General features: G+C 51.7%; 1 protein-coding gene across 4 annotated transcripts in view; it reads right to left on the bottom strand.

Moving 5' to 3' along the window:
* Positions 1-22,992, bottom strand: part of Cdh23 (cadherin related 23) — a 386,464-nt gene that overhangs the window by 118,623 nt on the left and 244,849 nt on the right. For all 4 annotated transcript variants that reach the window (XM_021205124.2, XM_021205122.2, XM_029542203.1 and 1 more), the window contains exons 14-20: positions 17,826-17,890; positions 16,390-16,627; positions 14,332-14,437; positions 13,370-13,497; positions 7,951-8,023; positions 6,080-6,196; positions 126-238 (exon numbers count right to left, since the gene is read on the bottom strand). In XM_021205124.2, the coding sequence (XP_021060783.1) occupies positions 126-238; positions 6,080-6,196; positions 7,951-8,023; positions 13,370-13,497; positions 14,332-14,437; positions 16,390-16,627; positions 17,826-17,890 (840 nt within the window). The remainder of the gene's footprint in view (positions 1-125; positions 239-6,079; positions 6,197-7,950; positions 8,024-13,369; positions 13,498-14,331; positions 14,438-16,389; positions 16,628-17,825; positions 17,891-22,992) is intronic.

Below are 22,992 nucleotides of genomic sequence, written 5' to 3' on the forward strand. Positions count from 1 at the left end.
AGGAGGGCCCTGGTCAGCAGGGAGGAGGGACCTGGACAGCAGGGAGGAGGGCCCTGGTCAGCAGGGAGGAGGGACCTGGACAGCAGGGAGGAGGGACCTGGACAGCAGGGTAGGGATGTACTCACTGTGGCAATGCCAGTTTTCTGGTTGTGGCCCACACCGCCATCCACAGCACGCACAATGAGTATGTATTCAGACTTGGTCTCTCGGTCCAGCAGAGATGTGGTGGTGATTTCTCCTATTGGACAGACAGATGGATGAGTGCATGGGCGTGCAGGGAGAAGGAAGTGGACGTAGAGATGCACTTGCAAGCTGCAGCTGGCCAGTCACGCAGCCATGGCCCCTGCAACTGCACTGGGCCCCTCTGTGTGCCTGAGAGGGGAAAGCAGCTGCATTTCAGAGGGGGCCCAAGAGCTGGGTGACAGTACCCCACAATGAGGCAGGGGCTGGCAGAGTAGGAGGGCCACTTAGCACCAGACACACTCACAGACACCTCTGGCTTTGACATGACATCATTTTTCTGGCTTTACCAGCTCAATCTAGTTACTTCCGTCCCCTGTGCCTCAGTTTCCATTCCTGCCCAAAAGGAACTGTGACAGGTCAATTTCACAGTAGGGCTATTGTAGGGGTCATTTAGTTACTGTCATGGAAATCCTCAGAATAGCCCCAGGCTCTATCTAGGTTACAGTCACTAGGAGTACAGTTGCCAGTGGCAGGAGGGGGCAGCTCAGGCTAAAGTTCACACGTGTGGTGGCTTGTGGCTCAGGCCTAGGCATGCAAGCCAACAGTGAGAGAGTTACAGTGTGCGATCCTACAGTGTGAGAGCTACAGTGAGAGAGCTACAGTGTACAATCCTACAGTGTGAGATCCTACAGTGTGCGAGCCAACAGTATGCAGGCTACAGTGTGTGAGCCTACAGAGAGCCTATAGTGTGAGAGCCTACAGTGTGTGAGCCTACAGTGTGAGAGCCTACAGTGTGTGAGCCTACAGTGTGAGAGCCTACAGTGTGTGAACCTACAGTGTGAGAGCCTACAGTGTGAGAGCCTACAGTGTGTGAGCCTACAGTGTGTGAGCCTACAGTGTGAGAGCCTACAGTGTGAGAGCCTACAGTGTGAGAGCCTACAGTGTGAGAGCCTACAGTGTGAGAGCCTACAGTGTGTGAACCTACAGTGTAAGAGCCTACAGTGTAAGAGCCTACAGTGTGAGAGCCTACAGTATCTGAGCCTACAGCATGAGAGTTACAGTGTGAGAACCTACAGTGTGTGAGCCTACAGTGTGTGTTACAGTTTGTGAGCCTACAGTGTACAAGTCTACAGTGTGTGAGCCTACAGTGTGAGAGTTACAGTGTGCAAGTCTACAGTGTGAGAGTTACAGTGTGCAAGCCTATAGAGTTCTGAATTAACAGTCCTACTATACCCATCACTGGTATAATAATACCAGGAGATCTTTTCTTTTTCTTTCTTTTCTTTTTTCTTTCTTTCTTTCTTTCTTTCTTTCTTTCTTTCTTTCTTTCTTTCTTTCTTTCTTTCTTTCTTTCTTTCTTTTTTTTTTTGTGTACAAACAAGTTATTAAGAGACATGTTTAAAATAAATCACAATTTCTGCCAGCTGTGTTCGGCTGTCCTTTGTTCTTCTGCGTCACTGGAACATCAGGTAGCCCACCCCCTTTTTTTTTGTTTCTTGGTACGTGTGTGCATGTGTGTGTTGTCATGTGTGTGACAACCTTGAGTGTTGCATCTCACTGGGACACGGGATTAACTGCTTAGACTAGGCAGGGTGGCAGGAATCCGTCTGTCTGTCTCCCTAGCACTGGAGGACAAGCATGTGCCACTATGCCTGACATTTTTATGCAAGTTCTGGGAATTGAACTCAGGCCCTCAGGCTGCATGACAAGCACTTTACCAATGGAGCCATCTATCTCCCAGACCACTTGGTAATCTTGTACCTGTAAGTGTTTGACAAATAGCTCCCCAAAGAGAACAAAAGCCGTTTGTTGATTTCCGTGGTATAAAGACTCCCACCAGGACCAAATCAAGTCACTGATGCCATGGCTTTGACCATGGTGTTCCCAGAGCAGCTGTGGCCAGCAGAGCTGGGCACATCGCTATGGCCAGGACAAGGCCCTGCCCATGGTGTTACCAGGGAGGGCTTCTACTTGGAGAACAAAGACCCAGATGTGAATTCCTTCTGAACCTTCCCGGAACGGGTGTCCCTGGAAGGAGGCTGAAGTTTTTTGAGCTTTGGTTTTCTCACTGCCAGAAGGGAGGGGTTCAGAACGCCTTCCTGTCGGAGGAGCTGTTACAAAGATAAAGGGTGGTGCTAGGGGATGGCTCCATTAGTAAAGGACCTGCTCTACAAGCGTGATGACACAAGTTCAATCCCAGGACCCGTGTTAAAGTCTGGCAAGGCAACATGTATTTGGGACCCCAAAGCTGTGGGGAAGGTGGAGACAGGAGGATTCCTGGAGCTCATTGGTTAGGGTGGCTGAGTCAGTGAGCACCATGTCCCCCAGGTTCAGTGATGGACTCTGCTCAAAAACTAATTTGGACAGTGATTGAGGACTCCTGACAGTCTCCAGTCTTCATGTACTGAAACACACACACACATGCACATACATACACACATGTGCACATACATGCACACATGCATGCATATACATACACACATATACTGCATATGCATGTACACACACATGCATACACATACACAACAGTGCACACGTGCACACATGCATGCACACATACATACATGCACTGCACATGCATGCACACACTCATATGCACATGTACACACATACATGCACACACATACACACAGGTGCACACACATGCACACATGCATGCACACACATACACACATATACACACATGCATACATACACACATGCATGCACACATACATACACACATGCACACACATATACACACATGCACACACATATACACACATGCACACACATATACGCACTGCACATGCATACACACACACCTGCATGCACACACCTATACACACATGCATACAAATACAGGTGCACACACATGCACACATGTATACACACATACACACTGTACATGCATGCATACACACTCATATGCACATGTACACACATATATGCACACATGTGCACATGATACACACATGTGCACATGATACTCACATGTGCACATGATAAACACATGCATATACACTCACATGCACACTCATGTACACACACATATGTACACATGCATGCACATGCGTGCACACACAATACAGAAACTATAGCTGAGACTCTCACCTCTCAGAAACAGATCATTTTCTTCCAGTAGATTGAGTTTCCCAAGGCAGGCAAGGGCTTATGTGGTAGCCATTTTACTTTATTTTATTTTATATTTTATTTATTTTTTGTTCCTATTGTCTGAGCTGTGTGACATGAGGCACACTACTTAACATCTCTGTGCTATCATGGGCACTGGGACAGCTGGTTCCCTGAATTCCCTTACGTTCACATTTCTCTCCCTGACACACCACCTGTCCTGGACTGAGCAGGAGCCAGAGTTGGGGGACAAGGCAGTGAAGGTGCCAGCGCCAGGGACCATGGCCTGGCCAAGGTCTGCCCAGGGAGCCATGCTCCTCACTGGGTGGCAACAATTAATGAATTGCTGGGGCTAGGAAAATTAATCTGTAAAAAGTTTTAAATGTGAACTTGTACTCGTGATAGATGGCCTTTCCCATCTGGGAAATTAGAATCAATTAAGGCCACCTCTGTGTAGCAGGCCTGGCTAATGCAACCAAGGACCTCAGAGGAAAATGTTCCCACCTTTGGGTGGAGGACATGTAAAGGCAGCAGAAAGGCATCCTTATTGTAGGCCCTGGGGTGGGGCTGGAGTCCCCGACCTGCAGCATGACGTGTGGGTGGTGGGATATAGCTCCAATATGGTTTTATGGACCCTGAAAGTTAACATCTGGGTCAGATGGTCAGACTCTGAGAGACCTCAGTCAAAATTTTGAGTTTGGCTCTTGCCTCAGTTTTCTCATCTGGAAAATGGGAATGACGCTGGAAGGGAAACGAGACAGCACTGGGCTCTTGGTTTGTGTTCATGAATGGTGCTGAGACACCATCTGCAGGTTCCATATCTGTGGACTAACCTCTCCTTGGATCAGAAACGCCGTAAGAATTGTATCTGGGTTGAGCATGCAGACTGTTTTTCTTGTCATTCTTTGTACAATACAGTGCAACCAGTTCTTGTCTGTTGGTTGTTTGTTTTGTGAGATGGAGGTCTCCTATGGCCAGCATGGCCTGGAACAAGTTGGGGTGTTAATCCTAACTTGCCAACTTCCCTTGTTTGCTGCTTATGTAGCCCAGGATGGCTCGTGTGTAAGCTACACTCTCCTGTCCCTGCCTCCCATCTCAGTTCTGGAGTGCTAGGCTTACACACACACACACACATTATTGCATCCAGCTCTCTGTGGGTTCTGGGGATGAGAGCTTACACTCTCACACTGTCCAGCAAACACCACTGGGCCATCTCCCCACCTCATGCTAGCTCTTTATGCAGAATACATGTCGCATGTCGTGGTTGAGGAATGACTTAAAGGTGCTGGGAGATAGGTGTGGGCTACACGCAAACACTGTGCCGTTTTCCCTAAGGGATGGCAATGCTTTGCTGTCCCTGGGATTCATGGAACCGAACCCTGTGCAGATTCTGAGGTGGGACCATTGCTTCTTGGAAATGAGGCTTGCTAAGGAGGCTGCTCTGGGACTAGGAGGAAGGCTGAGGTGAAAGGAGAGACTCGTGTGGCTCTGGCTCTCCTCTTCTGTCCTTGTACACAACGATAGCAGCCATCTTCCTCGAGAGCTTTGAGAAGAAGAGCAGGAAGGAGAGCTGGAAGGCCAACCTTGGTCCAGGAGTCACGGACAATAGGAAGGTCCTGCTAAACTACTGACCGCCCGGGGCAGGGATGGCAAGATCCATGCTCCCTGACCGGGATAAGCTGTTGCTGAATGGTGATCATGAGGCAGGGACCCCAGGCTTTCTAGTAATGAGACAGCCTCTGCCTACCCTGGCCAAGGTATCATGTATGAGGGTGACAGATGCCCCTTCCAGACCTGGCCTGTCAGATCCGCCTTATACAATAACCCTAGTATTTTCTCCTTTTCTGGGGAACTTGGAGCCACAACATGGAAGGGACCTGGGATGACAATTGTCACTGGAAAGGCCGCCCACTGGACATCTGCCACACTGCTGTACATTCCTATTGTTGTGAGCTACTGAGAGTCTGGGATACCCCTATCAGCATCTAGAGTTCCTTCAAACTTACAGAAATGCCCCCTCGAATCGGGTGACCAGCATACCCATGCAGCTGACCCGGACCCCAAGAGGACCATACTGCAGTCTTCCTATGCTCTGACATTGAAACAGGCACCTTCCAAATGAACACACGGAACCCCAAATTTTCCCTAGGCATGTTGCACAGCCTGAGATCTTGTTCTCTCTCTCTTACTTTCCCCCTGAGCTTCAAGGAGGAAAGAGAGGTGAGGTGGACAGAGAGTCTTAGAAAGGGCACAGGACAAACAGAGCTACAGATGGGAGCCCCGGGTGAATATACAGAAGAAATAACAGGAGCAACTTTGTTCTGTACTTCCTACAGGCTGATTTTAGGTGTGCTTGTCACAGTCTAGTGCACACAACAGCTCTAGCGCACATAACAGCTCTAGTGTATACACTGGCTCTAGTGCACACAACAGTTCAAAGGCAGCACTGGTGTGTAGGAAGAGGAGCCCAGGTTTAAGACCCAAGTAAGCAGCCATGGTGGAAGATAATTAGGGGTGAACACACCCCTGATGGGTAGCGAGTGCCAGCTATTTGGAAAATGAACAGCTTCAGCCACTCTTTGCCCTTGAGAGGCACAGCGTGGTGGACATGTCTGCGGTGAGGTGGCCCAGGGTAAGATGAACAATTAGTGCTGGAGACTATTTCAGAGGGGCAACCAGGCACTTAAGTCCAGCTTGCTGCTAACAGCAGGGGAGGAGACCACCGTCCCTGACTGTCCCAGGAAGGGCAGCCTGATGGTGCAGAGCAGCAGGCTTGGGGGCTCACCAGAGCGGGCATTGATGCGGAACTGCGAGGACCCCTCCAGCGAGTAGATGATAGACTCCTGCCCATACTCCCGCGAGCGGTCCAGGTCTGTGGCGTTTAGGAACAACACTGTGGCTCCTTTAGGAAGACAGAGAGGTAGGAGGTTGCTCTTCTGACCCCTTCACTCCCTGACATTATATACTGGAACCTATAGTGATCGTGCCTCTAGGAGTTAGAGAGCCTGATGGATGAGTTACCCCAGGGGGCTAAGTGGATTCAGGTCTCCACATGGGTGAGGCTGGGCCTGGTATAGGGTCTTCTCCCCTCCCCTCCCCCAGACACCTGGCCCAGCCTCCAAGAGCACAAGATGACCCCTGACCTTGCCTGGCTGTCCTGTGGATCACCATCCAGATCCACCGGCGTTCATTTGAGGCCAGAGAAACAAAGTACCCAGTTAAATTATTCTACATTTACTATACATCCTATTTTTGGTCCTGTTTTATCTTATTCATGGCAGAATTTATAAAGGGTTTTATTTTCTCATTAACATCCAGTGAAGGCCTTTGGTCTTTCTCATCTTTCCCATCTACAGAGAATCCTGGGTTTGAGGAGGGTTTGAGTATCCCTGCGGCCCTGGCCAGCTCAAGTGGTCTGTCTTATGGCTGTGCCCACCCAGGCTTTGGGCCACAGCACCAGCCTGCTCGTGGGGGCACTCAGAGGTTGGGTGTCATCCCAGATTAGAGCCCCGTGGCCCTCAGAAGAGCGCCTTAGCCACTTCTTCCTCTGCAGATGACCCAACAGGGGTCATCTGTGTGCAGGGCTTCTAGGAAGGCTCCCTGGGAGAACAGGCGCCAGGCACTGGAAGACCAGCAGTCTCCGAGAAAAGCATGCATCAAGGCAGGCCCCTTCCGGGCGGCCAGGGGCCTCAGATGTACTTTTTTTTTTTTTGATTCTGGGAACATGACATAGGAAGAGGATTATGTATCTTAGGGAAAGACCTTGTCTTTGCAGAGCGCCTGGGAGGGTAGGGAGCACTGAGTGTCTTTGGTAGGGATAATCTTTAGGGGATGCTGGACACAGGAATATGGGCATTGGTACAGCCTGGCACCCAACTCACTCAGCTTCAGATACTGGATTAGTACCCAGAGGTTCTGCTCAGACCCCAATACATGGAAAGGCAGCCCTCTAGCTCTGGTTATGTTGATGTCAACTGTCTCTAAGTTTAGCCATGCTGGATACGGTCTCCTACTCTACACCAGGGATCAGAAGTCTTTGCAATATGCATCTCCCATGAGGACTGCACACTTGGAGGTGAAGGTGAAGCTACCTGTCTGCCCCCAAGGACAGGGACCCACACATGGAACTTGTGGTGCTGGCTCAAGTTGGGCCTTCCATTGCCAGGCTTCTACTAGAATATATGTCAATGACCACCCTTCAAAGCCACCCCGCTAAAAGCCATGGCTCCTGGGATCTGACTCATGGTACCAAGTCTCAGGATGCCCCACACTCCAGATCCCTTCATCAGGATTGGATGATTAAGCATCTTCTATTATTATTTTTTCCACGGGACTGGCTGCAGATGAACGTGACCCAGGATCCAATGGGGGTCCTGCACATGGAAGCTGACAATAGCCACATGTCCCCAGAGACTTCCCTGATTTGCTATGGATGTCTGGGAAGCTGACAGTATGTATGTACCAAGGCTGTACCTGCCATGCTGTGTGCGCCTTCTGCCCCTGCTAGGATGTATGTGCACCTTCTGCCCCTGCTAGGATATGTGCACCTTCTACCCCTGCTAGGATGTATGTGCACCTTCTGCCCCTGCTAGGATGTATGTGCACCTTCTGCCCCTGCTAGGATGTGTGCGCCTTCTGCCCACGCCCCAGCTGTACCTGCCATGATGTTCTCCAGCACAGACACGAAGTAGGCTGGCTTGCTGAAGGTGGGAGGGTTGTCATTCTCATCCTGGAAGGGAAGGACACACGGATCAGCATGTTGGGGAAGGTACCTGGCCAACTATCCACAGTAGGAACCAAGGGGCAGTTTGGGAAGGGTGGCCCAGAGCGCCTCTGGCCTCTATGTATCACCAGAGGCTAGGGTATTATGGAAGCCAGGTCAGTTGAAGGATAAGTTGGGTGGTCACTGGGGAAACATGTAAGGGTTGGGGCGGGGGATGAAATGAGATTTAGAGACAGACTCTGAGTAAGACAGCAGTCAGCTCGTCTCCAGCTCCCAGTCTCCCGCCTAACGGCTGCACTCCAAGCTTACTCCAGAGGCCCAGTCCCTTAGTTCTTTTGTTCCTATCCAGCGTCCACCTGATCTTTTCTCCAAGCTGAGTCAAGACACAGTGAAAGGTTCTAGAAGCTCTGCTAAAATGAAGGGAGAGGGGTGGAGAGATGGCTTAGTGGTCAAGAGCACTGGCTGCTCTTCCAGAGGACCCCGGGTTCAATTCCCAGCACCTACAACTCTCTGTAACGTCAGTTCCCAGGGATCTGGTGCCTTTTCCTGGCCTCTGCCATTTGGCACACAGCTGGTACAGAGACATTCATGTAAGCAAAACACCCAATCATTAATTTAAAAAGTGAAGGAGAGGGTTGGGGAGATGCCTCAGCAGTCAAGAACACTGGCTGCTCTTCCAGAGGATCCCGGTTCAATCCCAGTGCCCACACGGCAGATCACAACTGTCTGTAATTTCAGTTCCAGAGGATCTGGCACCCTTCCACAGACATACAACGCAGGGAAAACATCAATGCACATAAAAATAAAGGAATCTTTTTTTAAAGGGTGAAGGAGAAAGGCACATCTAGCCGCACAGATTCCAAAGTGTGCCGGGGCAGGTAGTGGTCAGGCTAGTCCCAGTGCCTGGACTGGCTGTAGCTGGGGATGGACAGCCAGCTTGCTCCACCAGCTTCGCATCCTCTGGATCACCCTGGCCTGAAGCCTGGTACCTGCCAGTTCCTTCCTTTGGCTCAGCCCGCAGCAGCTAGGGATGGGAGTGGGAAGCCTGGCTGAGGGGCCGGACCAGGTAGAGATGAGCCATGTGTTGGGGAGAACCCGTGCCAGATGCATCCCACAGCTCCCTATAACTCTTCAATCAGAGAAGCAAGCCTCCTGTCTTTGGGACTCTCACCAGAGCCAACTTCTGCCATCACTCACCAGGAATTCTTCCCAGTTGCCCTCTTCACTGAAGACACTCTGGCTCCCCCCGACTCCGGCTCAGCTCCGTGCTCCCCTCTTCAGCTCAACAGAGCAGGGAGGAGCTCAGGAGCTGGCTGAGTGTTCCGCATTTCTCCCCATGTCGCCATATTCAATGGGCCCCACTACTACGTCCTCAGAGCTCAGGGACCTGGGGACTCCTCCAGGGGACAGAGTTTGCACTTGCTGGACTCTTTTGCTATGGTTTCTTCTGCATGAGCAAGCAGGAGAAGGATGAGACCATGCTGCCTGGCCCTGCTCTCCCCAGACTCTGGACATCCCCAGCCTGCTGCGTGGTGTGTTCCCAGAATCGATTTGCTCCATTTCTCCCCAAATCTGTCCCCTCGCTCTGTCTTGCATACAGGCTCAGTCTCTTCCCAAGGAGCTGGGAGCTTTGGGAGTCTCCTGACACCCAAGGTCCTCACAGGCCACTCAGGGCCTCACCCAGGCTCCCGGCGTGGGCTCAAGCGCTTTGGGTATACATACACACGGATGGCTTCTGCTTGGCTGCACGAAGCAACGCGGAGAATGTCAGCGACGGAGCGAGAGGCAAAAACTTATTAGCGGTGATATTTCCCCGGATTCTGGCGCTGTACTTGCTATTAGTTCTAATTCAGTGGCTCCCTCTATAAAAGCTTATTGTCCCCTAATGGGAAATCTACAAACCGAGTTTGACTTCTTTATTAAAAACCAACAAGCAGCGGATGAAAAGGGATCACCTGGCTTCTCTCACCTGATCCTCCTCCTTGCCCAAGCCTGAAGGTACTCTTCCACCTCTCCCTGCGCGAGCCTGCGTGGGGAGCCTTCTGCCAATTATTCAATGAAAGCTGTTTCTGTTATTTATTTATTTATTTTTTTAAAAGGCAAGAGAAAATCCTTTCGGCCAAGAGAGGAGGCCGCTGAGCAGAATGACAGCTATTTAAAAATCACCCACGTGCGAAATCAACCCGAAGGCGGTGACCTTTTCAAGTATGGTCCTTAGACACGAGTGACTGTGTTGTCCAAATGCCCTGCTTGGGAGCTGAGCCGATGTTCTCTGAGAGCCACGGTGGCACCTGTCTTTGTTACCGCCTGCTCCTGCTGCCAGATGGCTGGACTCAGGGGACGTGCAGACCCCTGGGGGCTCTCTGCTCAGTACCAGAAGGATGTGACAATGGGGGCTCCCCTGCTTGTCTGGAGCTCACCTAACTGGAGAGCGGTGGAGCTTTTAATCACCCCCCCCCATGGAGTGTCTCCTGACTGGCTATTACCCCATCCATCGTTCATTTACACTGGGAAAAGGATTGCTCTGGTCCCCTAGAGGGGCTGAGGCAAAGAAGAGGCCCTGTCGGGTCTATTTCTCCACTGAGCCACAGAGAGCAGAACACAGTCTGGATATCACTGTCCCAAGGGCAGATCACAGACAGCCTGGTTGGGCCTGGTGCGGCCCCTTAAGGGGAAGCAGCAATAGTCCACTGTCGACCGCAGCAGGGCTACCAGCTAAGAACTATACTATTTTGGCTTATTGAGATTGGGTATCAATTTGTTACCCAGCTGACTTAGAACTGCCTGCAGCCCAGGCTGATCTTGAACTCATGACTGCCCTCCTGCTTCAGCCTCCCAGATGATAGTCATAAGAGCTGTACTTTATTTGCTAAGACATCCCTGGCTCAGTTAAGCCTATTCACAGGGTAGAGGTGGGGTCTCTGAAGAGTACTGGGCTCAGTCACATGTGGGTGAGGATGACCCAGTTTTCCCAGTCGATGACTATGGAGAGAAAAGTGTCTGGTCAGATGTTCCTCAGGTGTGGGTTCGATCCCAGCTCTGTCACTAGCGAGTACAAGGATTCGGTCGGTAGCCTTCTTTCTGCTAACCTCATCTTCCTCTACCAAGGGCCTAGAAGGAACTATGCTACTGGAAGCCTCTGGTGAGTTTTAGTTTCCATGACTGATATCATCTGCCTAGGCCAGGGTGTGCCACTTCAACCTGTCTCCCTACTCCCCCCATCCTAAGAGTGTCAAATATCAACTTGACACCACCTAGAGTCATCTGATGGAATCTCAGTCAATATGCTGGCCTGTGGCCCTGTCTGAGGGATTGTCTTGATCAATGATTGATTGGGCCCACTGTGGGCGGCACCAGCCCTAGGCAGCTGGGCCTGGGCTGTATGAGAAAGCTAAGTGCCATGAACCCTAATTGAGCCAGAGGACAAGCTAGCAGAGTTCTCCTCCATGGCTTCTGCTTCCTGCCCTGACTTCCTGTGACCTGGAAGTATCAGCCAAAAGATCCTTTCCTTCCTAAGGAGGGCTTCATTTGGTCTTAGTGTTTTATCATAGCAGCAGAATGAAACTAGAATATGCCCCTCGTCCATCCCCATCCCACCCCTACCCTTACCCTTTTTAGTTTCTTGTTCCAAAGCCTAAAGAGTCGTGCTCAGCCCTGTCCCCTTCAGAGCTCTCATTTGCAGACGGTCAGGCTGGGTATGCTGTTGTTGGCAGGATACAATGCCCTGCCCTGCCCTGGCATCCCTGATGATGGGCAACACGCCAGGGACTGCCTGTGTGGTCTCAAGCCTTTACATGGTAACACACGGGGCAGGCACCATAACTGTCCCCATTCACAGATGAGAACACTGAGGTTTGGAGCGGCGAGAAGCACAGAGCACACAGTTGGTGGGTAATGGAGGCGGGTTCTGAGCCGCATGCCCCCAGGAAGAACCCCAAGAAGCACTGAGCTCCTCCTCTTTCATCCCACATCTCTGGGGGCTGAGGGACCAGCATCACGCTGACTCTCTAAAGTGCCTCAAATGCAGATGAAATGGAGGGGGTGGTGGGTGGGAGGGGGGCCTGGCTGGGCCAAGGGGCAATGTGTGGCTCTGAGGACGGCAGGGTTAGGGGCTGTGATCAGAATGGGGAAACCAAGGCTGGGCTGGGAGGGTGTGGTCAGGGCCAGAGGTCATATGATGAGCACTAGACACTGGGCACATTCTGGCTCTTTGGGGCTACCTTGATGGGTTAAGGCGGGAGGAGGTAGTTCGGTGGTTTTGGACTCCCATGAGTCTCCTCTTCTTTTCCTTTGCTACTCTGTAAAGCAAAGTCCTGAATCTCTGAACATCCCGAGCTGTCCCTATCTCTGCCTGGGATCCTTTCCCTGCCACCCCAGCGTCCCTGCTCCCATTGTCCTCTGGGAATTTCCTTAGACATTATGCAGACCCCCTTACCACCCCAACTCCACCCAGGTGAGTCAGGAAGTAGGAGTCTGGAAGCTGGGCCCAGCGTCGGGCTAATTAAAGGACTGGTGTGGGGCTGCCCCAGAGATTGCCTGGAGCTGGCTGCGACTGGAAGGACAGCTGCAAGCCTGCTCTGGGGACACTGGGCACAATCCTGAGCTGTGCTCCACCCCCACGCACCCCTGCCCCTACTGACATTCATTCACCCTCCCTTGCAAATAGGGAAGGGGCATGCTGGTGTGTACTCAGGTGTGTGTGGGAGTCCCGGGAGGAGGAGACCCATGGGCCTCACTGTCGGATTACGCTCTAGGTCCCCCCCAACCCCAGCGTGGCTGAGGGAGCGGCACGTGGCAAATGAACCAGTGTGGAGATGGATTCGGAGACTGATAATTTCAGACAGGAAAGCGGCTAAGGTGTATTTGATATTCATGTCAGACAGGCGGCAGGTTGCGTTCAGGCCCCTTTCTATCTTCAGAGGACCAGAGAGAGGCAGGGGAAGGGAAGAGGGGGACAGAGAGGGACAGGGAAGAGGAATGGTGAGCGTCCCGCCATTCCTTTGGACTTCTGAGGACAGAATCCTCTGCCATCCCTCCCCCGCCCCCCCTGTCTCTCTCTCCAGCCTTTTCCAGAAGACATCCCAAGGCTTCACATGGAGCCAAACCAAGTGTGTGTGTGGGGGGGTCAGACACCCCCCACTGAGCTCCAGGCCCCTGGGTCTCTCTGCTCACGCAGGCAGGCGGCATGGCAGCTGAAGCAATGGTGCGATGCTCAGGGAGCAGGATTTGGGGCAGTTTCAGCGGTGAGGACACAGGCCTTTACCACGAGGCTGAGGCGAGGGAGGCCTCTGGTACTCTGAGAGGAAGCATTCACCACCCTGGGGGAGTAAGGTCAGTGAGCTGCATACTTACAAACACCTCAATGGTGACAGGGACGGTGCTGTAGAGCGGAGGGTTGCCAGCATCCTTAGCCATGACTGTTAGGTAGATCAGCCCATTGGGTATCTGCTCGTAATCCAGAGGGTGGCTCACACTGATCACTGGAACAGCAGGAGCAAGGACCTTAGCAAGCGGAGTTCAGCCACCCTGCTACACGTTTCCCTTGCGTGGAGGCAGCGTGGCGAACCTCCTGGGCCTTGGTTTACTGACTGGTGGCGCCCGGCTCTGTGCTCAGCCCACCCACCGGCCACTGTTGTGGTAACAAGGTGAGCTTGTCATTTTTTCTCCTGAACTCCACAGGACGCACAGTTGAGGAAGGCCTCCTCCACCGTCTGCCATTCCTTTAGATGGAGCACTCGGGAGGCAGAGGCAGGCAGATTTCTGAGTTCGAGGCCAGCCTGGTCTACAGAGTGAGTTCCAGGACAGCCAGGGCTATACANCGAGGCCAGCCTGGTCTACAGAGTGAGTTCCAGGACAGCCAGGGCTATACAAAGAAACCCTGTCTCGAAAAACCAAAAAAAAAAAAAAAAAAAAAAAAAAAAAAAAAAAAAAAAAAAAAGAAAAAGAAAAGAAAAGAAAAGGCTGCAGCCTGCGAAGGCTGGAGGTAGCCACACCGACCTGCCTAGAGGACAGTCCATCCAGCCTGCCTCCTTCATCAACAACTCTATAGTCACCTCAGGCGTCCAGCCGTACCTGCATGGCTGGCTACGGGCCTCAGACCCAGAGCAAGGTCTGGCTGGCGTGACACAGCTGTTGGCCTTGGGGAGATATGATATGACCTCTGGCTATATCCTTTTCTAGCCACGGGGACCTGGCAGCTTCCAGAGAAGTATGGGAGAGGGGAGGGTGGCCCCACCCCCGAAGGGGGTCGTGACAGTAAGGATCCCACCAGCTCTCTTCCCAACTGGGTCCTCCCGCCCTGTCTCCACCCGTACCTCCATAGCCTTCATATACGCTGATGTCGAAGTAGCTGCCGAAGGCGGATGCATTGACGATGCTGTAGGTGATCAGGTTGTTGGGAGGGGAGTCTTCATCTGTTGCCTGGAAGGAACAGCACAGTCAGGGCCCGGTGAGCCCACCAAAGCCCTGGGAACAGGTGACGGTGGCCGAGAGGCAGCCCGGCTCCTCTCGGTTCTTCTTTGGATGATATAGCTCAGGTTACCTCCTGCCCTGGGACCTCAGGGACCCTCTTGCTCCTCAACAGGAACCCACTCTCTGGCTCCCAGAAAAACTCTGTTCCTTCCACTTGTGGGCGCAGAAATGGGCTGGAAAGTGGAGAGGCCAAGTTGGGGCCTAGAAAGTGGGGCTGGGATCCCCCCCCCCAGAGAAATACCCGGCTCATCAATGTCCCATAGTCACTGTCTCAGATCCCAACAATTCAGGACATAGTGCCTCCTTTGAGATAAACCTGCCATGGTTGGGAGTTAGTTTGTCCTAAGGGTCCGTATGGTGATGGCTTGCTCCTCAGGATGAGGCAGTAAGGGGTAGTTGAACTTTTAAGGGGTAGAGTCTAGTGCGAGGTGGTTTCGTGTCTGGAGGCTCTGAACAGCATGGATTAACGTAGTTTTTTGAGGGATCCTGATTAGTTCCCTCAAGATGAAGTGACGACAGACAAAGCATGCCTGACTGACACTGTCTTGCTTCCTACCAAGCTGTGTGAGCCTCCTCCTCTGATCCACTCATGATGATGTCTACAGCATGGCGAGGGAACCAAGGAGCGCTCCTCAGAGGGTGACCTGATTGACACACAGCCTACTTAATTTTTGATATAATGTATGCAGCCTCAGCTGTTGTGTTCTAGCAACAACACATGTAGCATGTACCATGTGTAGCATGTAGCAAGGCTGGAGGGAGGAATTAGTCTCTTTCCAGGGTGTCCTAGACTCTGGAGAGCCCCCAGGGCTTCCCCCACTTGCTGGCTGTACCTGGGGCCAAGCCAAAGGGAAGGGCGGGGTCTCTGGGGAAGCCATGCCAGGCTGGGTGGCACACAGTCCCGCCTTCTGTGCACCCGGTCCCACCATTGGCTAGTTTCAGAAACAAGCTCCAAGGGGAGGCCCTGGGTCGCGTCACTTTGGACATGAGCATAGGGGCGAGGTGAGGGGACATGAAGTCCCTGGTTAGAGATCTATCCCAGGCGCTAGGGACTTGCTTCAGGGAAACTCGTGAAGGACAGAGTCTCCATTTCAGGCGAGCCCTGCTCTCTGCCCACAGGCTATGTCTCTCCTCTGCTTTCCCTTTTGTGGTCTCTGTGGCTACTTTATATGTGTGTGGACATGCTCATGTGTATGTGCTCACATATGTGCAAATGCATGTGCCCCGTGTGAGTGCGTGTATGGGGGGGGCAGGGGTTGACATCAGATATCTTATTCATTGTTCTTTGCCTTATCTTTTCAGAAAGGGTCTCTCTCATTGCAATTGGACCTTGTCAGTTAGCTAACATGGGTCCTCCTGTCTCCCCTCCTCAGCACTGAGGTTATAGGCATGAGAGTGTGAGCCAGCTAATTTTTAAAAAGATGTATTGATTTATTTTAGGTATACGAATATACTGTTACTCTCTTCAGACACACCAGAAGAGGGCATCAGATCCCATTACAGATGGTTGTGAGCCACCATGTGGTTGCTGGGAATTGAATTCAGGACCTCTGGAAGNTTTTTTTTTTTTTTTTTTTTTTTTTTTTTTTTTTTTAGGAGCGTTCAGAACTAAACTCAGGTCCTCATGTTTGAATGGCAGACCCTTTCCTATTGAGTCAATTTACCTCCCCTCTGGACAGTCTGATGGTCTTGCAAAGGGACTGTTACCACTCTATGGCCTTATGAGGAACGTGGGTGATTTTATGCTAAGTGGCCTGACATCTGGGTTGAGGTAGACACTCTGAAGGTGTCCCTCTTGGTCTCTAGGGGGCAGGAGGTGATGCTCAGAGGCGCCCCAGGCACGTAGATGGGAGGGTATAACTCAGGGAACGAGATGATGAGTCTAGAGCTCCTGGGCTTACCCTGAGCCGCACCAGCTGCGTGACAGACGGCTCGTTCTCCCTCAGAGCCCCCACATAGGCATCCTTCTGGAAGGTGGGAACGTTGTCGTTGACATCCAGCACATTGATCCGGACCCGGCCTGTGGTCTCCTCGCCACCGCCATCCCGGGCAATGACAGTCAAGGTGAAACGCTGGATAAGTTCGTAGTCCAACCGGGCTATCAGCATGATGAGACCCGTGTCCTTGTCCAGTGAGAACCTGCATTGGGGAGGGAGGAGGGAGAGGATGCCAGGGTCAGAGCAAGCTGTGGATGAGCTCCTGCAGGGGCTGAGGACTGGGCGATGAGCAGGCACTTTGGTCCAGGGATGTGTTTGGATAATACAGAACTTGGGATACAAACACTGATGTCTGATAGTTGGAGAAGGCTGCTGGGTCCTCTCTTGGAGCGGACCCTGCCAATTGCTGGAGGGGCCAAGCCTTTGGGAAGAAGACGGTAGAGGTACTCTGGGCATCAGGTGGGCCAGTGAAACCAACCCTCAACTGGAGCCTCTAAATGTGCCCTCTGGAAACCCACGAGAGCTGGCAGGACCATGGGTATGTTCTGCCCATTCAGCAGCTACCCACATTCAAGTCTGGAAGATCCCAGCTTGCGAGACAGGGAAGCCCTGGGCCCAGAGATGGGAAGAGTCAAGATGACCAGTCCCGCCCCCACCGCCCCGAGCTACACTGCCATGCCTCCCCTCCACCTAGCATTGAGGTGGCTGTCACAGAGTGTCCAACAAGACCTGTGAGACACCTGATAGAGTCCTAGACTCTTCCTGATGGATGATCATAGACTGTGACTGCAAGCTCACAGCCAGACTGCCTCAGTCAGTCCCAAATGTATGGGGCTATGCAGTGTGTGTGTGTGTGTGTGTGTGTGTGTGTGTGTGATTCCTCAGGCCATCTACCTTGTGTTTTGAGACAGGGTCTCTCACTGATTGGGCCAGGCCATCTGTCCTGTGAGCCCCAGGGCATCCTCCAGTCTCACCCTTCCCTGGGATTACAAACATTTTTAAAGCATGGGTTCCTGGGACCAAACTCAGGTCTGTATAACTCCCTGGGCAAGCATTTTCCTGGCTGAGCCACCCCCGCCCCCAGCCCTAGGCTACTCATTCTTAGCAGCGGGCCTGCCCTCTGAATTCAACCAGGTCTTGATCATGTTAACTGCACAGACCTTCCCTTGCCCTGTGAGGAACTGATAATGATCGCGGGGTGGGGGGAGGACAGGTCTGGCAACAGTCCACCTAGTAGCTGCTGCTTGCTGAGCGCCACCTCCTGGTGGCAGAGGCTGTGTGTCCTGGTGGCAGAGGCCATGTAACAGAGGCCAGGCCCTATGGTCTACCAGCTGTGTGCACAGAGCAGTTTGCTGTGAGTCACCAGAGGCTGCTGCCAAGGGGTTGGGGCAGGAACTCACCTGTCGGGGTCATCACTGAAGTAGTAGTTGACTTCCCCAAAAGTGCCCACGTCGTTGTCTGTTGCCTGCAGTGGTAAAAGATGAGGTTGTCACTGCCGGGCCAGGCAATCGAGCTCTGTCACTTCTAAATGCCTCCTGTGGCCCAACCAAACTTCCCAGGGGTACACTGGAGAGCACAGTCCTTCTAGAAGGCTTTTGTGGCTGGGGTGATCAGCTTCTTCTTCACCCTGACCACGGCGGCAATCCACCGTGTCAATCCACTGTGCAGGCTAAAGCATATCTGGCCATCCTCCCCTCTCCTTTCCTGTCTTGCATATTCAGCAGGCTGTCCACAAAGGGCACTGTCCTTGACATGAACCCTGGTCCCTTCCTAGGCTGAAGTTTTAGGTCTGGCTAGCTGTGGCTTGCCCCCACACGCCAGTTGGGAAAGGCCTGGGCTGACCTTGGGGCTCACTTGCATCTGCTCTATCCTCAGGCTTCTCTCTAAGATCGCATGTGAATGAATAGAGACTGCAGCTAAGAATATGTTTTTAATGCCTTTCTGCTCAATATTTTCTGAGGTTCTTTTTTAAAGCTCCCAGATTCTATGAAATCTATTAAATTCTACATTCTTTATAATAAACCTGAATTTTCATGAGACGCTAATGCGTGTTTCCGTATATCCAGTTCCGGAAGGCAGATAGATGAATAATATATTTCTATCCCAAATGAATGAAATGAAAAATATGTTTATATCCAGAGAATTAAGACCTTAGTTAACCAGAAAATGTGGCTATTCATAAAGATGCCATTTCCGAGTGCTTTGGGCTGCCTGCTTTCAGGGCATTGCCTCCTGCACCGGTTTCCACTCAATGTCTCTGTAGCGATGATCTTAGCATCTGTGTGCAGACAGACCCCAGTCCTACACCATGACCCCAGCCAGCTTCTCAGTGTCTATGCTGAATAAATGTAAGGATAGACACCCCAAGAGGCTCTTCTACCCAAGCCATTCCTCATGACAATTGCCATTACCAATATCTCCCCCCAGCCCCCAACAGAGGCGCCATCCTTATAACAAACCCAAGTGATAGACAGGGAAACTGAGGCACCACAAATAGTTCACCCAAGCCTCACAGCTTGAAACAGAACAAAGCTCACTTTGTATCCCACGCCCGAGGCTTCTGAGTGACGCCCTCTAACCCAAGAGGGTTGCTCCAGAAGGAAAGGAGTCTAGCTGCTCCAGGGGCGAGACAACCATAGCTCCTCTGAATTTGCCTTTGTTCTCCCCTTCCAGGGATGGAGGAGAAGGGAGGGTTGGGAAAATTCCTTCCTTCCATCCCTATGTCGCAAGGGCAAACCAGCATTCAGGGTATCAACAGATACCAGCGCTGTTGCTGTGTCTGAGGAAAAGCTGGAGTCATGTCATGGAGTCCTTTGGTGGAGGCTAGACTGGGGTAGGGACACGAGACGGAGACCAGTGGTCCCTGTGGGACCGAACAGCATCCTCCTCTATTTGAGGAAAAGGCTGGTGGTGCTACAGAGTGGAGCCTCTGCCTGCTGGGCTCTGGCTGGCACAGTGCCTGGCACACAGCAGGAGCAGGTGCTTCCTGGCTCCCAGAAATGAATGGGCAACACCCAATGAGAAAGGGAATATGGGGGGCGGGGGGGAAACGTGAAGCGAGACGGTGGGAAGGTTGATGCTAATCACACTTGTCCGCAAGACTGATTCTGGAATCAAATACAGGGCAAGCTGCTAGGCGCACACGTGAGGGGCTTCCTTGAGCAGGGTACTTGAAGCGGGAAGACCCAGGGTAGGCATGGGTGGCATCCCACATAAAAGGAGGTGGAAGGAGAGAGCTGCAATTTTGCCTGTTTGCCTTCACTCTTGCTGGCAAGTTCCTCTACGTGAACGCTGCTGCTATTTTGCTGCTGCTGGAGGTGGTGGCTCTTTACTGATATCAGAACCCAACATCTTCGGGCTTCCAAGCAGATTGAGCACCAGGTATTCTCCATGAATCCTCTAGACTTTCAGTACTAGGTTGGGACTGCTGTGGTACCCAGTCTTGTGCCCTGAGAACTTGCTTCTTGGCTTCACCATGTATAACAAACAGCCATTGCTGGGATACCCAGACCTTATCCTGTAAACCAATCTAATACATTGGCCTTCAATATATATTCATTCTATTGGTTCTGTTCCCCTGACTAATACAGAAGGATTTGAAAGGCAAAGGAAGGGAGGGGGCACTCAGGGAAGAGAAGGACAAAAGTCACCCGGCAGCCACACATATATGTCCTTGCCTTGGGAGACGTTCCCCTGTAGGTCTTCACTTTGGGAGCCCTACAGAAGAGCATGTGGACTGTTGAGACAGGAAGAACTACTGAGCTCCCCATACCTGACCCTTCACTCTAGAGTTTGGGCCTAGAATAGCAGAGGCCTAGGGGATCCACTGGTGATCCCCTGGGGACCAGTAGAGACCATCTTAATGTAGCCGCTGCCCTCTTCCCCAAGGACCACCCTCCCTTCCCTCAGTGGGCCAGACTCAGCACAACTTCCAAAGAGCCTGACTGGTCCCTAGGGCCCTCTCACTGCCTGCTCAGACCACCAAGGCTGATGAGGGAACATTTGTGAGCCCTTTGGTGTCACCACCTAATGGCCGTGTGATGTATGTAAGCCCAGCACCAAGGCGTGGACTGGCTTCCATTTCTCAACTGCATGAAGCGAAGGTGAGGTCAAGAACTCTGTGCCCTGTCTGGTGGGGAGGGGAGGAGCCACACTAGCCCTGCCTCCAGCCTGTGCAGCCATCTCCAGTTCAGGTTTGACCACAGACAAGGACAGAGTAGGCTGTGCTGCTCTGCCGAACTCAGGGCCCTTCTCTGGCCTGTCTCACCTGCTCCTGTTGTCCTCGAATCCAGCTTTGGTTAACACTTTAATCTACAGCCTCTTTAGCTTGGGCAGCCCAATGCAGGGTGGGGACGAGCTGGCAGATATACTTGAAGCCTAGCTGGGGCCTGGAGTGGGATACTTGTGTATCTGTCTACAACTATATCTGTGCCCATCTGCATGGTATATATAATGTATAATTATATATATAGAATAATAATAATATAGCATTAATATATAATAATATAATATATAATAAATGAGTTTGTGTATGTGTGTAGGTCTGTATGTATACATATGTATTTGTACACATGTATGTGTATACATGTGTGTATAAGTATGTATACAGGTACATGTGTTTGTGTATATGTATATGTGAGTATGTATGTGTATACATATATGTGTGTTTGTGAATGTGCTCATGCATATATGTGTGTCTCTATATACATATATATATATATATATATATTTGTGTGTATGTGCATATGTGTGTATTTGTGGAGTATATCCACATGCATGTCTGTCTGTATGTGTGTCTGTCTGTATATATATATCTGCGTGTATGTTTACATGTGTGTATATGTGTTCTTAGAATATATGCACACATGTTTGTATGTGTAGAGACCAGAAGCCAGTCTCAGGAATCCTCCCTCAGGAGCCGTCCACCTTGCTTGAGACAGGGTCTCTCACTCAGACCTGGGGCTTGCTGGTCAGGTGAGGCCAGCTAGCCAGTGAGCCCCAGGGACAGATCCTTTTGTCTCCTGCCCCTGCCTTCAGCACTGGGATTACAAGCAGGCACCATCACACTTCTATGGGGGTTTTGGGGATCAAACTCAGATCCTTGCACGTTTGTGCCCAGCATGTGACTGCTGAGCTGTCCTCCCAGCCCCTGTAAGTCTCTTTAGCTGTGACCACATCCCTACCAGGTAGGTACATATAGCCTGACCCCCATTGCAGCTTCTGTATGAAATGTCCCCACACTGAATGCTTGGTTCCCAGTGGGATGCTATCTGGGGAGGTGTGACCCAGATGAAGGAAGTAGGTCAGTGGGGAAGGCAGGCCCCTGGAGCGCACTGCACCTGGCCCTTAAGTGCCATGTTCCTGTGTGCATCCTTCAAGTACCAAAGGGCAGCACTTATCACACACTCCGGTTACCACGATGTCCTGTCGAAGGGCATGAGACCAACGGACCATGGGTTGGACCCTCTGGAACCATGAGCTAAAATAGATCCTCCCTCCCTTCTTGTTCTGTCAGGCATTTTGGTCTCTGCTATGGAAGAGCAGCCTTTACCAAGGAACAAACAGAAGCTCCAAGATGCCAAGTTACCCACCCACTTACATCCCATCTTGTGCCGTGAGGGACACAGGACTCCCGTGTGTTACCCTCAAGGCTGGATATCCAATCACCCATGGGCTACTCTGTGCAGTCAGGCAGCCGCTGCTCTGGCCCCACCCTGCCCAGCTCTGTCTGCCCAAGCATCCAATAAGCCACCTCCTTCCTCAGACTTGCTCACAGCAGCTACCTGATGTCCACTGCTGTATCTAGTGACAGATAGGCCAGGCTCACATGAAGATGTGCTCAAAGGCCTACGAGTAGAGAATAGAATTTCCCTCCAGACACAAGCACCACTTTCCTGCCACAGAATAGAAATGAGTACATGGGTGTCCTGCAGGACACTCCTGGGGCCTCCGGGTCAGGCTGCAGGATGGTGGGGAGAGGGCACAGTTGGCCACACAGGTGTCTCAGACTGTACCCAGGCAACCCTGAGTTCCAGGTGAACGCTTCAATTGCCTTCTTGCACCCCCTTCTGGTACTTGTGTGGCGGCCACCACCCCACCTTGTCTCCGCTGGGTGCTGGGTTGACACAAAATATCCGTATACTAGTATCCTTTACTAGCGAATCTGATGGCCTCTACAGGGACTAGAGAGGTGGCTCAGGATTTAAGGGCACTAACAAATGCTTCATGAAGCTTGCTGCTGGGCATTCTGCATGGTGACTCACTACCTGCTGCCGTATTGACGGAGCAGAAGTCTAAGACTGCTAGCCCTTTGGCAAAAAGTAAGGGTTCATTCACTCCATTGGCAAAGACTTTGAGTTCCTCCTGCATCCTGCCGGCTTGGATGCTGCCATGCTCCCTGTCTTGATGATAATGGACTGAACCTCTGAACCTGTAAGCCAGCCCCAAAGAAATGCTGTCCTTAGAAGAGTTGCTTTGGTCATGGTGTCTGTTCACAGCAATGGAAACTCTAAGACAACTTCTAAAGACTAACCCAGTGACAGCGTGGAGATTGACTGTCTCTTTGTG

The sequence above is a fragment of the Mus pahari genome, chromosome 9 (assembly GCF_900095145.1).
Source record: "Mus pahari chromosome 9, PAHARI_EIJ_v1.1, whole genome shotgun sequence".
Lineage (NCBI taxonomy): Eukaryota > Metazoa > Chordata > Mammalia > Rodentia > Muridae > Mus > Mus pahari.